At 48.8% G+C, this 15901-nt stretch overlaps 2 protein-coding genes across 2 annotated transcripts; one reads left to right on the top strand and one right to left on the bottom strand.

Annotated features, from left to right (window-relative positions):
- Positions 1-3767: 3767 nt before the first annotated feature.
- On the top strand, positions 3768-9115 carry abcB (putative ABC multidrug transporter; the record flags this gene model as incomplete). The annotated part of the gene is made up of 15 exons (XM_040841007.1): positions 3768-3992; positions 4070-4607; positions 4656-4882; positions 4937-5216; positions 5305-5538; positions 5598-6385; positions 6444-6610; positions 6633-7003; positions 7058-7181; positions 7242-7313; positions 7360-7475; positions 7532-8150; positions 8203-8283; positions 8344-8736; positions 8797-9115. 15 exons carry the CDS (start codon positions 3768-3770, stop codon positions 9113-9115), a joined length of 4554 nt encoding a protein of 1517 aa, XP_040707237.1.
- Positions 9116-10182: 1067 nt separating this feature from the next.
- ASPSYDRAFT_138781 (nucleoporin Nup120/160) lies at positions 10183-14246 on the bottom strand (the record flags this gene model as incomplete). The annotated part of the gene is made up of 3 exons (XM_040840870.1): positions 10183-11351; positions 11401-13542; positions 13607-14246. The coding sequence occupies 3 exons, from the start codon at positions 14244-14246 to the stop codon at positions 10183-10185; spliced, it is 3951 nt and encodes a 1316-aa protein (XP_040707238.1).
- Positions 14247-15901: the final 1655 nt, after the last annotated feature.

Raw genomic sequence — 15901 nt, forward strand, 5'->3', positions numbered from 1 at the left:
GAGGGAATCCCAATCATGAGTTGTTTCACTCTTCCCCATTCTGAGGGAATGATACCGAGGGTGGACAAGGTTCCAGGCTGTATGCACCATTCCGGGACATCCATAGGACCGTCCATGGAGCGGCTGAGATGAACTCGGCCAGGTTCAAAATAACAAAAATCAGGCGAGGCTTACTTGTCAGCAGTCAGAATCCGTCAGTATAGACGAGCAACCGTGGAGCTTCATGCTTCCAGAGACAGAAGGAACCTATGCTAGCTCGTCGAGAGGCGAATCGAGGAATCCAAAGGCTGACGTTCCGGCTAGGCGAGAATGGTCCAAGTTAGTGTTGACAGTGCGTTGAAGAAGGAGCGGAGGTCACGTCCACGACGGGTCCACGTCGGGCCCAATATTCTCTCGTTCCTGACTGGGGCCGCTCGGTTCTCTCGGACTGTGTGCTAACTCGGTAGATGCTCCATAACACCTGCTCAGGGTACTTTCATCCAACCGCTTCCCTTTCACAGTTGTCGGCAGTACCGTAACCGATGCCTTATCCTTGACGTCTTGACACTTACCCAAACGGGGTTATACTTTCCCAAACTCCATAGGATGGGTACCATCTGAGATCCCAAAGTTTAATGGAGTACCGTTTCTAGGTTTACAATGGCATACGCATACGCGAAAGTTGATCGGCTCTCTAGGGCGTCCCACAATTCTGGAATCTGCCAGGGCAAACCATACCACTCTGTAGGGCTGCACAGCATGAGTGAGTCATTTGGCGTGAGGTTCAACTAAGTTCACTTGTTCGGTCCGAAGAAAAGTGAGCCCAGAGAGTTGGATGATAAATCTCTCAAGTTGCTGCATCTGGGCACATCGAAGGCCTATCGATATTGTTCTTCCATTTCATCTCCACAGTGAGCCCAAGACGAGCACAGATACCCACAGGCAAGTCTGACCGGGAACCATAAGTGCAAGCATAAGCATCCTTTCGATGTCAATGCTATTATACAAGGAACCAGGTGGGGCTCGCCTCGAGCCCACCAAGGGGAGCCCACCATGTAGCAGACTAGTTCGATTTGTATTATAGTTTTGGTTATACGGATATTTTCCCCGGGCCTTGGGCGTTGCGGATGATGATCCGATGCCATTTGATCAATATTCTCCATGATAATCTGGATCAGTTGACGTGTACTCGGGTAGCCAGGATTTACGAAGTACGGGCCCTGGGTGCCTTGCTCTCTAGCACCTCTGACTCCGTGGATCCATTCTGTGGAGTGGATGACAGGCCTTGTGTTTCCAGTGACATCGGTACATGCCCATCGCTTACAAACTTTTCGCGCAATCCCCCTTGCCAGGGGTAAAGGTGGCAGATGAACCAAGAAATCCGCCTCAAGGGAAGTGGAGGTCTTTTAAGCCATTCGAAGCCATCCACCCTGTGAGTAGAGACCGGTGCATTTTAGAATCGCTAGGCCTGGTGGGGGGGACGCAAGGAGCTGACATTTTTCGAAAACCGTGTCCCCGGATGTACGCGCCTGAAGAAAAGCGATGACAGGCTGGAAGCTGCACGTCGGAGTTGGTCCACTAGGACTTGTTTGTGTGACAGTCTCTGCAGATGGTCAAAAATGTGGAGTGGTCGTGGATTTGCTTTTTCGTCCCGCAGCGACTCAATGGCATTATCATGCATTATTTTCCTCGTCAAGATGACCTGGACTTTGAGTCTGGACGTCAAAGCTGGAGTGGATTCATCTCGGGAGATTTGCCGCTTATTCCTGTTGCGGTAAGAAAACGCCTCTCGCGCCGCAGTCTAACGCCAACTCAAAATCCACATCAAAGTTTAATAGCGTCAAGTTAACCGAGCACCGTCCACGAATCCGATCCCATCGCATAACTTCCAAGGCAACCTGCCGAGATGTCTGTAGATGCCTCCACTGACCGCTTTCGAGAAGAAAACTTCGTCTCGTTCTGGTTACCTGTGCAGTAGGGCGCAGCCACAAGAGGCCCAGGTCTTCCGTTTAATAAGAACAGCCCCCTGTCAAGCGCCGGCTGGCACTTGTTCTTAGTGGCGCAGGTGCCTGAGGAAGTTTGCATAAAAGCTGGCATAATAAACTATGGACCGAGATCAGGATCTCCGTTCCGCCGCCGCCAGGCACTATAAATATAAATTATGACAGGTCAATAGGTCAATTGAACTGGGTTGGGGCCTGGATTCTGGAAGCAAGGAATGAGCTGGTCCAGCTAGAGTGGCCCAGGCCCTGCGACTCATCACGTCGGCGGATCCCGCCCCGCCTGACAGGGATCCTCGCTTGCTTGCCAACTTCCCTGCTAGCAAACACCGCCGTCACAGCCGTCAACTAGCAGTTCTTCTCAACAAATCCCCTTCGGGCCGTCTGCAGTAGAAGACAGGGGTATTGTTGGCGAACAAGTCTCGGCCTCTACTGGCCGTCGCCGCCGAAGCCCCATACCGAGCGAATCCGGAAGGAACAGCCAGGTGGGCGAAGACGCAAAGTTGACGTGGGATTATTATTATTATGAAATGAAAATCAGGAATAATCCAACACCTCCCAGGTGCGTTTGCAACAATGGCCACCGACATCGCGCATGGGCCTATGGGGTAACCACCACCTGCCACTGCCAGGCTCTGCAGGAAATGGTCACTGCCAAAACTCGGCGCCATCGGGCTTGTGGCCGTCCGAATTGAAATCAGGCAATCAGGTGCCTCTCAGATCATCAGAACCAAGAATGCCTACATAAACGATCTACTGTGCGGCATCGTTCACCGCGCGGATGAGCATCTTCTTTTCGAAGCGGTGGAAGAGAGCTACCTTAATTCTGACCTCACCATGTACATCTCAGAGTGGAGGCAGATCAACCTCGAAGAATTTTTTTTTTTTTTTACCCCGACTCCTGCAAACGCTTACCATGCATGCCTAGCGCAATTGGCCCAGAACTCAAACCCATAGCACACACACATATATCGGAAATTTCAGGCGATGCGCAAGATAACCACCGATTCGATTTGGCTCGGGGGCGATCACTTCAGGACTCTTTGCAGGGCTTTAATGTTACACAGCATGGCTCCTCGTGTTGGTCGGGGATTTGCTCCAGTAACTCGATTGTCACACGCATCATGCGAGGGGTCAGGAGTTATTGCCACTACTTGTGAGCCTTGGGAGGTTATACTTCGCAGTCCATGGAGTCACGCTTTTTCTCGGTAAGGTGCTCAAACAAGACCAATCGGGAGTGTCAGGCAGCAAGAGACAAAAGCCGATGTTGGTATTCCATCCACTGATGTACTCCTTTCCTCCTGGCTGGGGTGCTGGGTAGACTGATTGAGGGCTCAGCTTCTCACTAGACTAAAAACAATGACACATTATTTCCTCCTCTCATGGTCTATTTCCAGTCCAACTGCCCTCGACTTTCATTCGTTACTATTTGCGACCACTGTCTCAGGGCTATCTTAGGTGCCCCCCGAGCTGTACCTTGGTCCGTCCATTCGTTACTACAATAGGTACCCAGGACTGCATTATAGTTCATCCTCGCCATTCATGCCCAATATTGAGACATCTGTCTGTAAGTATGTTGAACGATAACGTGGGTCCTTTCGCAAAAAGCCCTCATCTCACTATATCTAACCAGTGAAACGCCAGAAAAACCAAACCAACTAATAGGCACGAAGCAGGGAAAACAAACCGAAGCCTCACGACGCCGCAAAAGGTTCCCACTCTATAAGGTGTCATCACAGGTCACCGCTAGCATACATTTCTCATGGGAGCGTACTGTAGAAGGCAGTGATGGCGCTTCAATCTCTTGTTCTCTTCTGCCATCAGGCTGACAACCGTCTACACCCAGTTCCATCACCATGTCGAGGGGGTTTTGATTTCTCTCTTCTTTTTGAAGAGTTGATTCTAGGCATTATACCTCTGGCAATCATCGCACTGATCCTACCATGGCGGATATGGCATTTGTTTAGGAAGCCCCGCAAAGTGGTACCATCGGTCCTCCTCTACGCCAAACTTGTGAGTATGAGAGCGCATGATGTCTTGTTTCCAAGTCCTCGAAATACCTTTACTCACCAGTTGCGTAACCTTGATAGTCTACATGGGTTTGTTTGGGAATTGTGCAGCTCGGGTTAACGACACAATGGGCGCGCCCCTCGACCTCGCGAACCGATGCCTCCATCGCCGTCAACACCATTCTCACCACCGCATATTCCCTCCTTCCCCTCCTCTCCTACGCAGAACACAACTTTTCCACGGCTCCTTCTTTCCTTCTCAATATCTATCTCTTCGCCACGCTTCTCTTCGATATTGCAAAAACAAGGACGCTCTGGCTTCGTGAAAATGGAGGAATTGGTGAAACGATCGCGGCGCTTACATCGGTCACCGTTGCGCTCAAATGCTTTCTTCACTTGCTCGAGATGGCAGAGAAAAGGTCAATTCTCCGGGTAGAATACAAAGATTATCCACCAGAAGCTATTGGGGGCATATTCAATAAGACTTTCTTTTGGTGGTTGAATCCTTTGTTCAAACGAGGGCTCACTCAGTCTCTCGCCGTGGAAGATCTGTATGTCCTTGATAAGCAGCTATCTTCGAAGCGCCTGCACTCGACTCTTGAAACTGCGTGGAGTAAAGGTAGCATCTTGAAACCTATTTCATCATTCTCTTGCTAACACAATTTAGTTTCCAAGAAAGACCCGAATACCTTGCTCCTCTTAACATTTAAAACGTTCAAATGGCACATCTGCGCTGCCATTCCCCCGCGAGCCCTCCTTGTCGCCTTGAACTTTTGTCAACCACTCCTACTGCATAGGTCACTTTCATTCTCAACAGAACCGGTCAGCAGCGCAACGAACAATGTTGGTTATGGTCTGATCGGGGCCTATATCCTCGTATACATTGGACTAGGAGTGAGCACTTATCCTTGAATTTATCTACTAATAATACTGATGTAAGACTTCTAGATGACAATGGGACAGCAGCAGCATCTGACTTATCGTGCAATAACAATGGTCCGAGGCGCAATCGTGTCAATGGTATACAAAAAGGCCTGTACCTTGAACCTCAAAGACGCCGATCCAGCCGAGTCGGTGACTCTTATGAGCGCAGATGTCGAGCGAATTGTTCAAGGCTGGCAAACCATGCACGAGATGTGGGCGAATATTGCAGAAATTGCATTGGCGATTTTCCTTCTGGAGAGGGAACTGGGGGTGGCCTGCGTGGTTCCTGTTGGAGTGACCGTTGGTAAGTCATAACCTTCCTGGTTCGGTTTCTTAGATTTTTTCTCTTCTCCTTTCGTCGCTAACTGAATGGCTTTTTTTTCTGCATATAGTGGCACTAGTCGGATGCTTAGGCGGGATGGCTTTGGTAGTAGCAAGGCAAGCCATGTGGCTTGAGGCAATCGAGAAGCGTATTTCTGCAACCTCATCAATGTTAGGCTCCATGAAAGGAATTAAAATGCTTGGACTTCAGTCTTCTCTTATGGGATTTGTCCATGGTCTGCGAACGGATGAGCTAGGTATTTCTGAGAAATTCAGGAAACTTTTGGTTTGGAATATGGCTTTCGGTCAGTTACTATGCCGAATTGTTTCTGTTCCAGTCTATTGCTAACGCGCGCCCCAACAGCTTGGTTGACTAGGATATTTGCACCCATCTTTGCATTCGGTGCCTTTGTAGGCATTGCGCATAATAAGGGCCAAGATTCGGCGCTGGACACATCTACTGTGTACACTGCGCTATCACTCTTTTCCCTTTTAGCTGATCCGCTGCTGTCACTTGTCATGGCTCTAATGGCATTTGCTGGGTCCGTTGGCTCCTTTACGAGAATTCAAGTGTTTCTGGAAAAGGAAAGCCACATTGACCCAAGGGACAAAGTCCTCGCACACCCCTCTAACCCGCTGAAAGTGTCCAAGCAGCTCGCATTAGTCGCACAATCAGAGGTCGCCATCAGCGAATCCGACTCTTCCCAACTCTCCTCCAAAGGTTCATTATCCTCCCTCCCTCACCAAATGATTGCAGTTCAAAATGGGACCTTCGGATGGGATTCGGAAAAGGACCCGTGCGTACAGAACGTGACTATAACCATCCCATCCGGGACTTTTGCTATGCTAATCGGGCCATCGGGCTGTGGGAAATCAACGCTGCTCAAAGCCATTCTTGGCGAGGTGCCCTGCAAGACTGGGGCTATACAGCTCGCAACACAAAGCGTGGCCTTCTGTGACCAGTCGCCTTGGCATATGAATGCCTCAATCCGGGATTGTATTGTTGGAATGTCCATCTTTGACGAGGCCTGGTATATGTCTGTTATAAATTCCTGTGCTTTGGCCAAGGATTTTGAGCAACTTCCTCGTGGAGATGAAACTATCATTGGTAGCAAGGGTATCTCTCTTAGTGGAGGGCAAAGTCAGCGGATTGTAAGTTCTGGAAATCACCCTCATTCTTCAACTGCGGCTCACGTTTTGGTATATATAGGCAATTGCAAGAGCAGTATACGCCAGAAAGGAGCTTGTCATCTTCGACGATGTCTTCAGCAGTCTCGATGCAGAAACTGAAAACCATATATTCCATCACTTGGTAGGAAACCATGGCCTTCTGCGTTCGATCGGCGCAACAGTGCTGTTTGCTTCGTCTTCAGGCAAGTTATCCACTCCAAGACACGAGTATTCTATTACTAACATTATGGTTGACAGTTAAACGAGTTCCCTTCGTCGACCATATCATTGTTCTTGACAAACATGGATACATCACTGAACAGGGCAGTTTCGCGGCACTCGATTCAGCGGGAGGGTACATCTCAACTTTCTCGTTGGACCACGCCGACACAGATATCAAGGTGGGCCAGAATGACGAAATGGACAAACCTAACGTGCAACTTGATATAAATGACAAGGACCCCGGAGCAGAATCTGGTGATTACAGGGGAGCTGGCGATATATCTGTCTACTTGTATTACATTCGGTCCATCGGGTGGATGTCATCAATATTTTTTGCTGTGGCGATTGCAGGCTTTATTTTCTGCATATCCTTTCCAAGTAAGTTGGATTTTTGATCTCAGTTCAGTCCTTACACTAACACCACTTGAACAGCTATTTGGGTGAAATGGTGGGCGAGCTCCAACGAAGCCAATCCAGGGAAGCACACGGGATACTATCTAGGCATCTACGCAATGCTTGGAGTAGTAGCAATGCTCTCTCTGGTAGCAGGAGCCTGGTTCGTATCCTAACATTCCCATGTCAACATACCGTCTGGCTTACTCTGTATAAACTACAGGCAAATGATCATAAAAATGGTGCCCAAGTCTGGTGAAGCATTTCACAGGCGGCTTCTAAGCACAGTGCTAAGGTAATTAATCACCACATGCCTTTGCGAAGTATGCTAACATGAACAGTGCACCCATGCTGTTCTTTTCCACCACAGACAGTGGTTCCATCCTTAACAGGTTCAGTCAAGATTTGCAGCTCATCGACATGGAGCTCCCAATTGCGGCAATTAACACATTTGCCAGTAAGTCTCCTCCTTTAAACAAACTTGTGGACTTCAACTTACACGCTTTCTAATAGCCCTCGTTCTTTGTCTATGTCAAATGATCTTTATGGGAATCGCCTCTAAATACGCCGCCATTTCTTTTCCCTTTGTCCTTTTAATAGTCTATGCCATTCAGAAAATATACCTCCGCACATCAAGGCAGCTGCGATTTCTAGATCTCGAAGCAAAAGCGCCATTGTATTCGCACTTTACCGACTCGCTGGGTGGTTTGGTCACGTTGCGAGCATTTGGTTGGGAACAATCACTACAAGAAAAGCACTACCAGCTTCTTGATCGCTCTCAAAGGCCCTTCTACCTCCTCTACGCTGTTCAACGCTGGCTTACTCTTACCCTCGATATGGTCGTTGCTGGTATCGCAGTGCTTCTCATTATCCTAGTGGTCGTGCTACGGGGAGAGATCAGTGCAGGCTATGTCGGTGTAGCACTGCTGAATGTCATCATGTTCAGTCAGAGCATTAAGCTCCTCGTGACTTTCTGGACTAACCTCGAAACTCACATTGGATCAATACAGCGAGTCAAGTCCTTTACTGAGACAGTCCACTCTGAAGATCTACCAGAAGAGCGCGACCCAGTCCCACCTGGCTGGCCCGCTGAGGGGAACATCGAATTCAAGTCTCTGTCCGCAGAATATAGGTACGTCTCGAGTTAGCTGTAGCCCTAGTCACTACTTCTAACCAACGCGCAGAGACTCCGAGCCCATTTTAAAAGGCATAACCTTATCAATCAAAGCAGGAGAAAAGATAGGTATCTGCGGCAGAACAGGAAGGTAAATAACACTCAGCAACTCCCACCCTTTTCAAACATTCGGCTAACGAAGCTCAATCAGCGGCAAAACCTCCCTCATCATGAGCTTGTTCCGAATGATTGAGCTCCACAGTGGCAGCATCACCATCGACGGCCTAGACCTCACAAAGCTCCCACGTCAGGAGATCCGCGCACATCTCAACGGCGTCTCCCAAAGCCCTCTCCTCATACAAGGGAGCGTAAGAGTAAACGCAAACCCAACGGCCTCCACCATTGGATCAAGCAAGGTCTCGGACCAGGAAATTCTCAACGCCCTCAAATCGGTCAACCTCCACACCAAGGTCCTCGAAAACGGCGGCCTAGACGCAGACATCGATGGTTTGCACCTCTCCCATGGCCAGAAGCAGCTGTTTTGCTTGGCCAGAGCAATTCTCAGACCCGGAAATGTCATTGTCCTTGACGAAGCTACCAGCAAGTATGTCTAAATCGCTAAGCCCCTTCTTCACCATGAATATACTAACATCCAACCCTCCAGCGTCGACACCAAAACAGATGAAATAATGCAACGCGTCATCCGCGAGAAATTTGGCTCACATACCATCCTCACAGTCGCGCACAAACTCGACTCTATCCTCGACTACGACAAGGTAATTGTGCTCGAGGAGGGTCGAATCATCGAGACCGGCGTACCCTACGACCTACTCGTCGAAGAGGGCTCGCATTTTAGACAGTTGTATTACGCTGGGTATAACTTGGAGGCAGGTTTTCGGTTTGGATTTGCATCTGCATCTACATCTGAGTCGAGATCCGGATCTACCGTTGGGCCTGGGGAGGTGGTTCCGAGGCCTATTTGATTACTGGCTGCTCTACCTGCACTCCACCTCTTTCTTCTTCTGTTACTGGGTGTATTTTGGTTCTCTCTTTTCCTTTTCTTTTGGATTTTATTATAATTTAGGTTGGTTTAATTAACTCTATTTAAATTACTACTTCGGCATATATTTTCAAGTTACTTTCCGTGTTACTAGTTCGTCCTTCTTTCACACTGCAGTATTTATTGAATATATAGTCAAGTGTCACATATTTAAAACTAGACCGAAACCTTGAGCTCCCTCGAACGCCACGGCAAACGGATCCACCGGGGCGTGATTGCCTTCCTGCCCACCCAAAATAAAAGAACAGTACTTAGCAAAATAAAATAATAGTAGTAGTAACGATGATAATGAAAAAAGAGTGATCAACCATCAAAAGCGCATAAATAAATAGGTATTCAACAGGGAGGCATCCACAAATTCCAACAGCAAGAAAAAGTCGTCTATATATAATTGGGCGGACCAGTGGAAGGAAAGAGGACATGACATTGAACTAACCAGCATAAACAAACAGTGACCTCAACTCCTCCCATAACTCCACGGGAAACATCCAGACCGATCAGACTCGCAATTTCGGTCTTTCGGTCTTTCGAACTTTCGGAATCGAAATAAATTGAAACAATACTGCACTTTCGGACCTCGGTGGCCGGTCAATTGGTGGATTACTCACACCTGCAGGGCATTGTTTCCTTGTTGCCTGCAGCGGCATTGGACACCAATAATTAGGTAGTACGGATACTTGGTCTTAATTGACACCCAGCAAAAAAAAAAGAAAAGAAACGAAAAGAGTAAAGATACCTGTCGGTACAAAAGTTGTTGTCAGATCCTAGTTTGATTCGTCCCCTTACGAAATCCACAGATACCTTGTAAAAAATGACTTCCCTACCTACATACCTAAATTCGATTCACCATACACCGCGCAAGAGATAGATAAACGGATAAGATGGATAAGGTACAAAATGTAAAACGCATAAAAGCAGATCCCTTCGGAAATATCTAGAAACTTGTATATGAAATCAGGTCGTTGTTGATACCGGATCCGAACCAGAACCTCAAGCAAGCAGCATCGTATCATCATTATCAGGAACAATCCCATCGAGGTCGAAGCCGGCATCGAGACCAAACTCCCAGTCTCCGCGTTCGATCCTGCTAACCCTGTCCAGCTCAGACTGGTACTCGCGGCGTAGGTGCTCGAGCGTGACTATAACTCGTCGTCGAAGACCGTGCCCGACGGTGGCAGGCTGTGGGAATGAGATCGAGTGTCTGTTGGACTTGCCGGATAGGGCTCTGAGACTGGAAATTGACCCATGACGGGAATTAGGTGAAGCTGTTGCTTCATCCATAAAGACATTACCATCGTCGTCTTCCGCTGCTGCGGGAGATTTCAAGGTATTGCGGCTGGTTGCTAAGCGAGGTTCTTCTTTGTCGACCAAGATGTAAGATTCACTTTTATCCACGCATGCGAGGAGGTTGATAAGGGATAATAACTCGTGTCTGATTTCGTCGCTCTCCGGATCGTCTTCCTCTAGGATGTGGTGGACGTCGCCTGCCTTGGCTTTAGAGAGTATATGGTGGGCGGATGTGTTTCTAGCCTGGCGGAGGCGTTCAACATTGTGGTAGGCGACTTCAGCTGCTCCACGGTAGTCACCACGTTTAATGCGGTAGGCTTGTAAAATTCTCTGGTAGTCTACCGTGCCTTCAGCCCACTTGTTCGTGGTGTCCAAGAGAGAGGTAGACCAGGGTTGTCTCTGCGCGAGAGAAACCAAGATCTCGTCTACGTGCGCAGCAACGTTAGGAATGAGTGATGTCGGAAAGTGAAGGATTTGTTCGAGCCCAGCGCTACCTGAACCTGAAGCAGCCAAAATACTGGTGATGAGGGAGGTCAGAGCGGATTTCTGCAATGCCGAATCTTGATACCGTGAGAGTGCGGAATATGCCTGGTCAAATTGGCAGATTTGCAATGAAGCAGAGAACAGGCGCGAAAGAAGGTCATTCTTTAATCGCGAGACCTCCGGGTCATGCTCGCTCCCATGTTCACTAGTGAGAGCCTGCAAGGCCAAGCTGGCAAACTCCGAGACATGGGAAAATGCGCGGGCCTGCTCAAATATCGATAGCACATGTTGGAAATATTTGGGAAGCCCATTGTGAAAGCAATCCACAGAGACAATGTCGAGCAGAGTCGAGGACATTTCGTGCAGATTGCCAAGAGGCTTTCCACAGGCTAAATCATGGTTAGTATCAAACTACCAGTAAAGGTTGCGGTTACTTACAGAGGAGGTAGGCAGCTTTCCTGAAATACAAGGCTGCAGTATCAAGCTCGGACATGGCCACGTAAAGACGACCCTTGACATAAGTTGACCAGGATGTGCTTACTTGGAAGCGCAGGAAATCCCAGGCCAGGTCGATGTTACCCTTGGCTATCAGGTCGCATTGTATGTAGACCAAGGCATTGGGGTAGGCCACCTCACCTGGGCGAGTCACCCAGGATAGCACATCTCGAATCCCAAGCGTGAGCGTGTAGCTCTGGGGAACGCCAATGGCCTGGCGGGGTTTAATATCCGTTGCAAACAAATCCTCCAAGACAGTCACAACTCTTCCGTCCTTAGCGTTTGGGGGTGGAGTGGTTAAAGAAAACGAAGGCATTGACGAATCCTCTGTTGTCATTTCGGATCTGACAGATGCCTTCCGCGTATTTGAGCTCAGCCAAGACATCATCTTATACTCTCGAAGAAGAGTAACTATCTCAACGAACAATTCAATTGCATCGAAGGTAGAACCATCTTCTTGTTGCACCTCGCCATCGACAAACACAACAAGGACCAAAAGATCGATGAGAATTTTCTTCGTAAACAGGATCGTCTCCTGGACGCCATTCACCGTGACCTTCACTCCGAAATGTGTGGGAAGGAGGTCAGAGTCTTTTCCGGGGAATCCAAGCGGAATAGTCTCGAGTATCTTGAAGAATATTTCGCTGGATAGCATATAAATGTTCAGCCTCTGGTTCATCTCCGCAATTAATTCGTCATAGATCTGGTTAGAAATCTGCTCCGAAAAGTCGCACCGGTCACGGAAAGCATCCATCCTATCTTGAACAGACGATGAGGGTTCCGCAAAGACCTCAGCATCGATGGCACCTGCGCAGGCCGCATCAAGATCGGCCGAGAATCTCCTCCTGAAATCGGATGCGACTGTCATCAAGTGAGATGCTTCTTCAAATAGGTCACCGAGCTCGGAGTCCAGATTCCGATGCCTCCAGCGGTCCGCGACCTTGGGCCCGTCATCTCGAAGCACAGGCCCTGTGTTATGCAAAAGGAGTTCTGTTGAGCTGCATTCCCGGACTACCGCACAGCTATCCGTGAGAAGCAGCCAGGGAGTTTCATAATATAAGTCGTAGGCGAGACTGACAGGTTCGAATCTTTTCTTATTGAGATCATCTACAACCTGCCAAAATTGTCGCCACTTGGAGTCTGTATCAGTGCGATATCGTGGAAAGTCCATCTCATCATCTTCGAATTTCCGGAGAGACACTGTAGCTGCGATGGTAGAGCACAATCGTTCTGAGAGGGGGGTGCTCTTCTTCAGCGAGCTTGACGAAGACAGCGGCTTGAGGGCTTCCTGATAAATTGCTAAAGCGGTTTCGAGGACCTCCGATGAGTACCTATTCGGCTGTAGGAGATATTCTAGCCACTTCTCTGTCGGGTCGACGACATCGGATGATGCTGCGCGCGGTGGAGGCTCGTGTCTGCGGCTATCTAACGTCGCAGAGGTCCAGTTGCTCTCCCAATCCGAAACGAGAGATTCGAAGTTGAAGTGAAGAGTGTATAGTCGATAGAGGCCACTGTTCCTCCACAAAACCCAGAGCTCCATGCGCCTACCCTCTTCGGCCGGCTTGACCTCGAAATCAGCAATACTCCAGAACATGTTTCCGCTCGAGTCGGGGTCCAGGGGCCTCAGCGTATTATCCGGGAAAAGATCCTCAATCACCAAGGGCGTGGTGAGTCCGCCTTTAATGGCCCAGAACTTAAAGCACCCATCTTCAAAGGGCGAGTAGGTCACGACATAATAGCGGTATCCTCCATCCAAAGCTCTCTCGACGTTGAATACGCGGATGAATGACGATTCGGATGGGTTCAGCGAATACGATAGGGCCTCGGGTTGTTGTATCTCACGACCAAGTAGATCTTTCGTTGCCACTAACTTGTTCGTAGCGAGGTTCCAAATCTTCAGCGTATGGTTCAGACAGGCCGCAAAAGCATAAGTCTGGTCGGATGTCGTGGCGATCGCGTTCGCTACGCTCGCATCGAGTGTGCGACCGCCGTATTTGATAGAAGTCTGAGCATTCCACCTCACCAACCCCCGAAGTGAAGCACCCCAGGTTCTCTCGTCAAGCGTAAGGGGAGACCAATTCGAACCTTGAAAGAGCAACATGTTAGCTACCTAGATTCGCGCGAATAAACAACAGGATACAGGACATACCATCATTACCGGCCTTCCGGGTCAAGCGCAGGAGCGCGCCGTTGTCCAGGGAAATGAAGAGCTCCAGCGGGCTACTCGCGTGCAATCGATGCGGGTGTGAAAAGGCCAGGTTTGCCGGAACATATGATTTGCACCAACCCGAAATATTTTCATCAATCGATGCCGCTCTCCTAAAGAACTCTGGGCGCAGGGCCAGGGTGTGCAACTCCTTGGAGGCTGTGATTACAAACACATTCAGCACTTCATGGTCTTCCAAGTCTGCGAGAGCAACACCCGACGGCAGAATCTCTTCCTGGAAATCTAATCGCAAAGTAACATCATATTCGTGATTTTCGATGCCGCCCTTGGTCAGATCCACGCAATGGATCTCCAAAACCTTGCTTTCATTGACCACCCTCCAGAGAAACGCTCGCGGGTAGACGTTGCGTTTGCGGAAATACACAGATCCTTGTGTCGCGACATATCGTCTTGAAAACTCGTCTTCGTCTTTCGCAACATGTTCATCGACACCGGTGAGTGAGGAAATCGAGAATCGGGTACGGCTTTGTGAGCTTGTTTGTGTTGGGATCGGGATGTTGACGATGGTGTTCGGCGAGTACGGCCGGAGATCGACCTGGGTATCTTGATAAATTTTCGCCATGGCGAATTGACAACGGACCTCCTTCCTCAATATTCAAATTTCGACTCAGGTTTCCATCGTCGGGGGTGCGGAAACGAGTGGTTGGGAACCCGACGCAGTTGAAAGGCAAAGCTGGGTTGATGCTCTTCCGCAACTCTGAAAAAACAAGGTCTTGGCGCCTAAACGCGCATCACCGCCTGCACTATCGATCTACAACTGCTTACTATCACGCTGTTTCAAGGATATCTAGAGTATGATGGATATTATTCTTTCTTTACTCTAATTAATGGTGTTTTTTATACTATGCAATCGCCATGTTACTAAATAATAAAAATATGTGCTGAATAAACTGCTCTTCAGATACAATAAAGCAGGAGGTATGAATCAATGAATCAGTGAATCGTCGCATCATAAAGCAGATATCAAAATCAATCACACTCTCAATCTCAGTCATTCTCCAGGTCTTTCGGGCTGGGGTCACCGATTCCGTCCTCATTAATGGCAAAGAGGCAATCACTCTCCGGAAGACAAGGGCTATCGTAGATCTTACAGACTCTAGTCTCACCTCTTCCCTTCTTCAAGCTCAGTCTTGTCGTACTTGCGTGCGCAATGATGTTTCCACCAATTGGTTTCTTTGGGTCGGGGTTAAACATCGCACTCGGCCCACCATCAACCTGAGCGACAACCTGGTTTGTGATGACGACGGCGATACCGAACTCATCAGCCAAGCGCTGCAGGGTACGCATAAATTTAGCCAGATGTGTTTGGCGAGTCGACAGCTCACCACGGCCGTTGAAATCAGTTCGATAAAGCGAGGTTGCTGAGTCGACAACCAAAAGTGAAAATCGCGTTTCGCACATCATCTGAGAAGCTTGGTTGAGCAGTTGCAGCTGGTGGTCTGAGTTATAGGCACGAGCATAAGCCACATTGTCGAGGACCTCCTCCCCAACGAGGCCAAACCTCTGCGCAACAGCCAATAGACGAACCGGCCGGAAAGTTCCCTCGGTGTCGATATAGAGACATTTTCCCTCTCCGCCGCCCATGTCAAATGGCAGCTGGCACGTAACAGCCAGTGTATGGCAAATCTGACTCTTTCCAGTTCTGAACTCGCCAAATATCTCCGTGATTGAACCCGTCTCAATGCCACCTCCAAGAAGAGTATCCAGCTGCTTCGAACCAGTTGTGATTGAGATGAGTTCGCTTCGTCGAGCATGCATTTCCGTAGCCGTCGTGAATCCCATGGGGACAAGTTTCGCCGCTATCAGCCGAGATCTTTTAGCTGACATTCTGTAAAACAAATGTTCCCATCGACAAGCTCACCCTCAGTCAATATTTTATTGGCCTTCTGCTCCGAGACACCCTTGATTGTTTCGAGCACGCGCTTTGGACTACAATGGTGAGTGAGTGAATCATTCTCGCACAGCATAAGGGTTAGAACATACGTATATGCAACAGACTCAACAGTATGAAGCCCAAAATCCACAAATAACTTGATATCTCTAGATGTTAATCCTGACATTCCCTGCACAATACTGGTTAGTTCACGTCTATTAATCAGTGATGATGAAAAAGAGCGAACTTCTTACCTCCAGAGCTGACAGCGGAGTAGGAGCTCCAGGGCCTGGAAGCCCGCTGTCATCGTATTCATTCTGACTCTCCATATCTGCTGTCATTTT

Source organism: Aspergillus sydowii (assembly GCF_001890705.1).
Source record: "Aspergillus sydowii CBS 593.65 unplaced genomic scaffold ASPSYscaffold_1, whole genome shotgun sequence".
NCBI classification, from domain to species: domain Eukaryota; kingdom Fungi; phylum Ascomycota; class Eurotiomycetes; order Eurotiales; family Aspergillaceae; genus Aspergillus; species Aspergillus sydowii.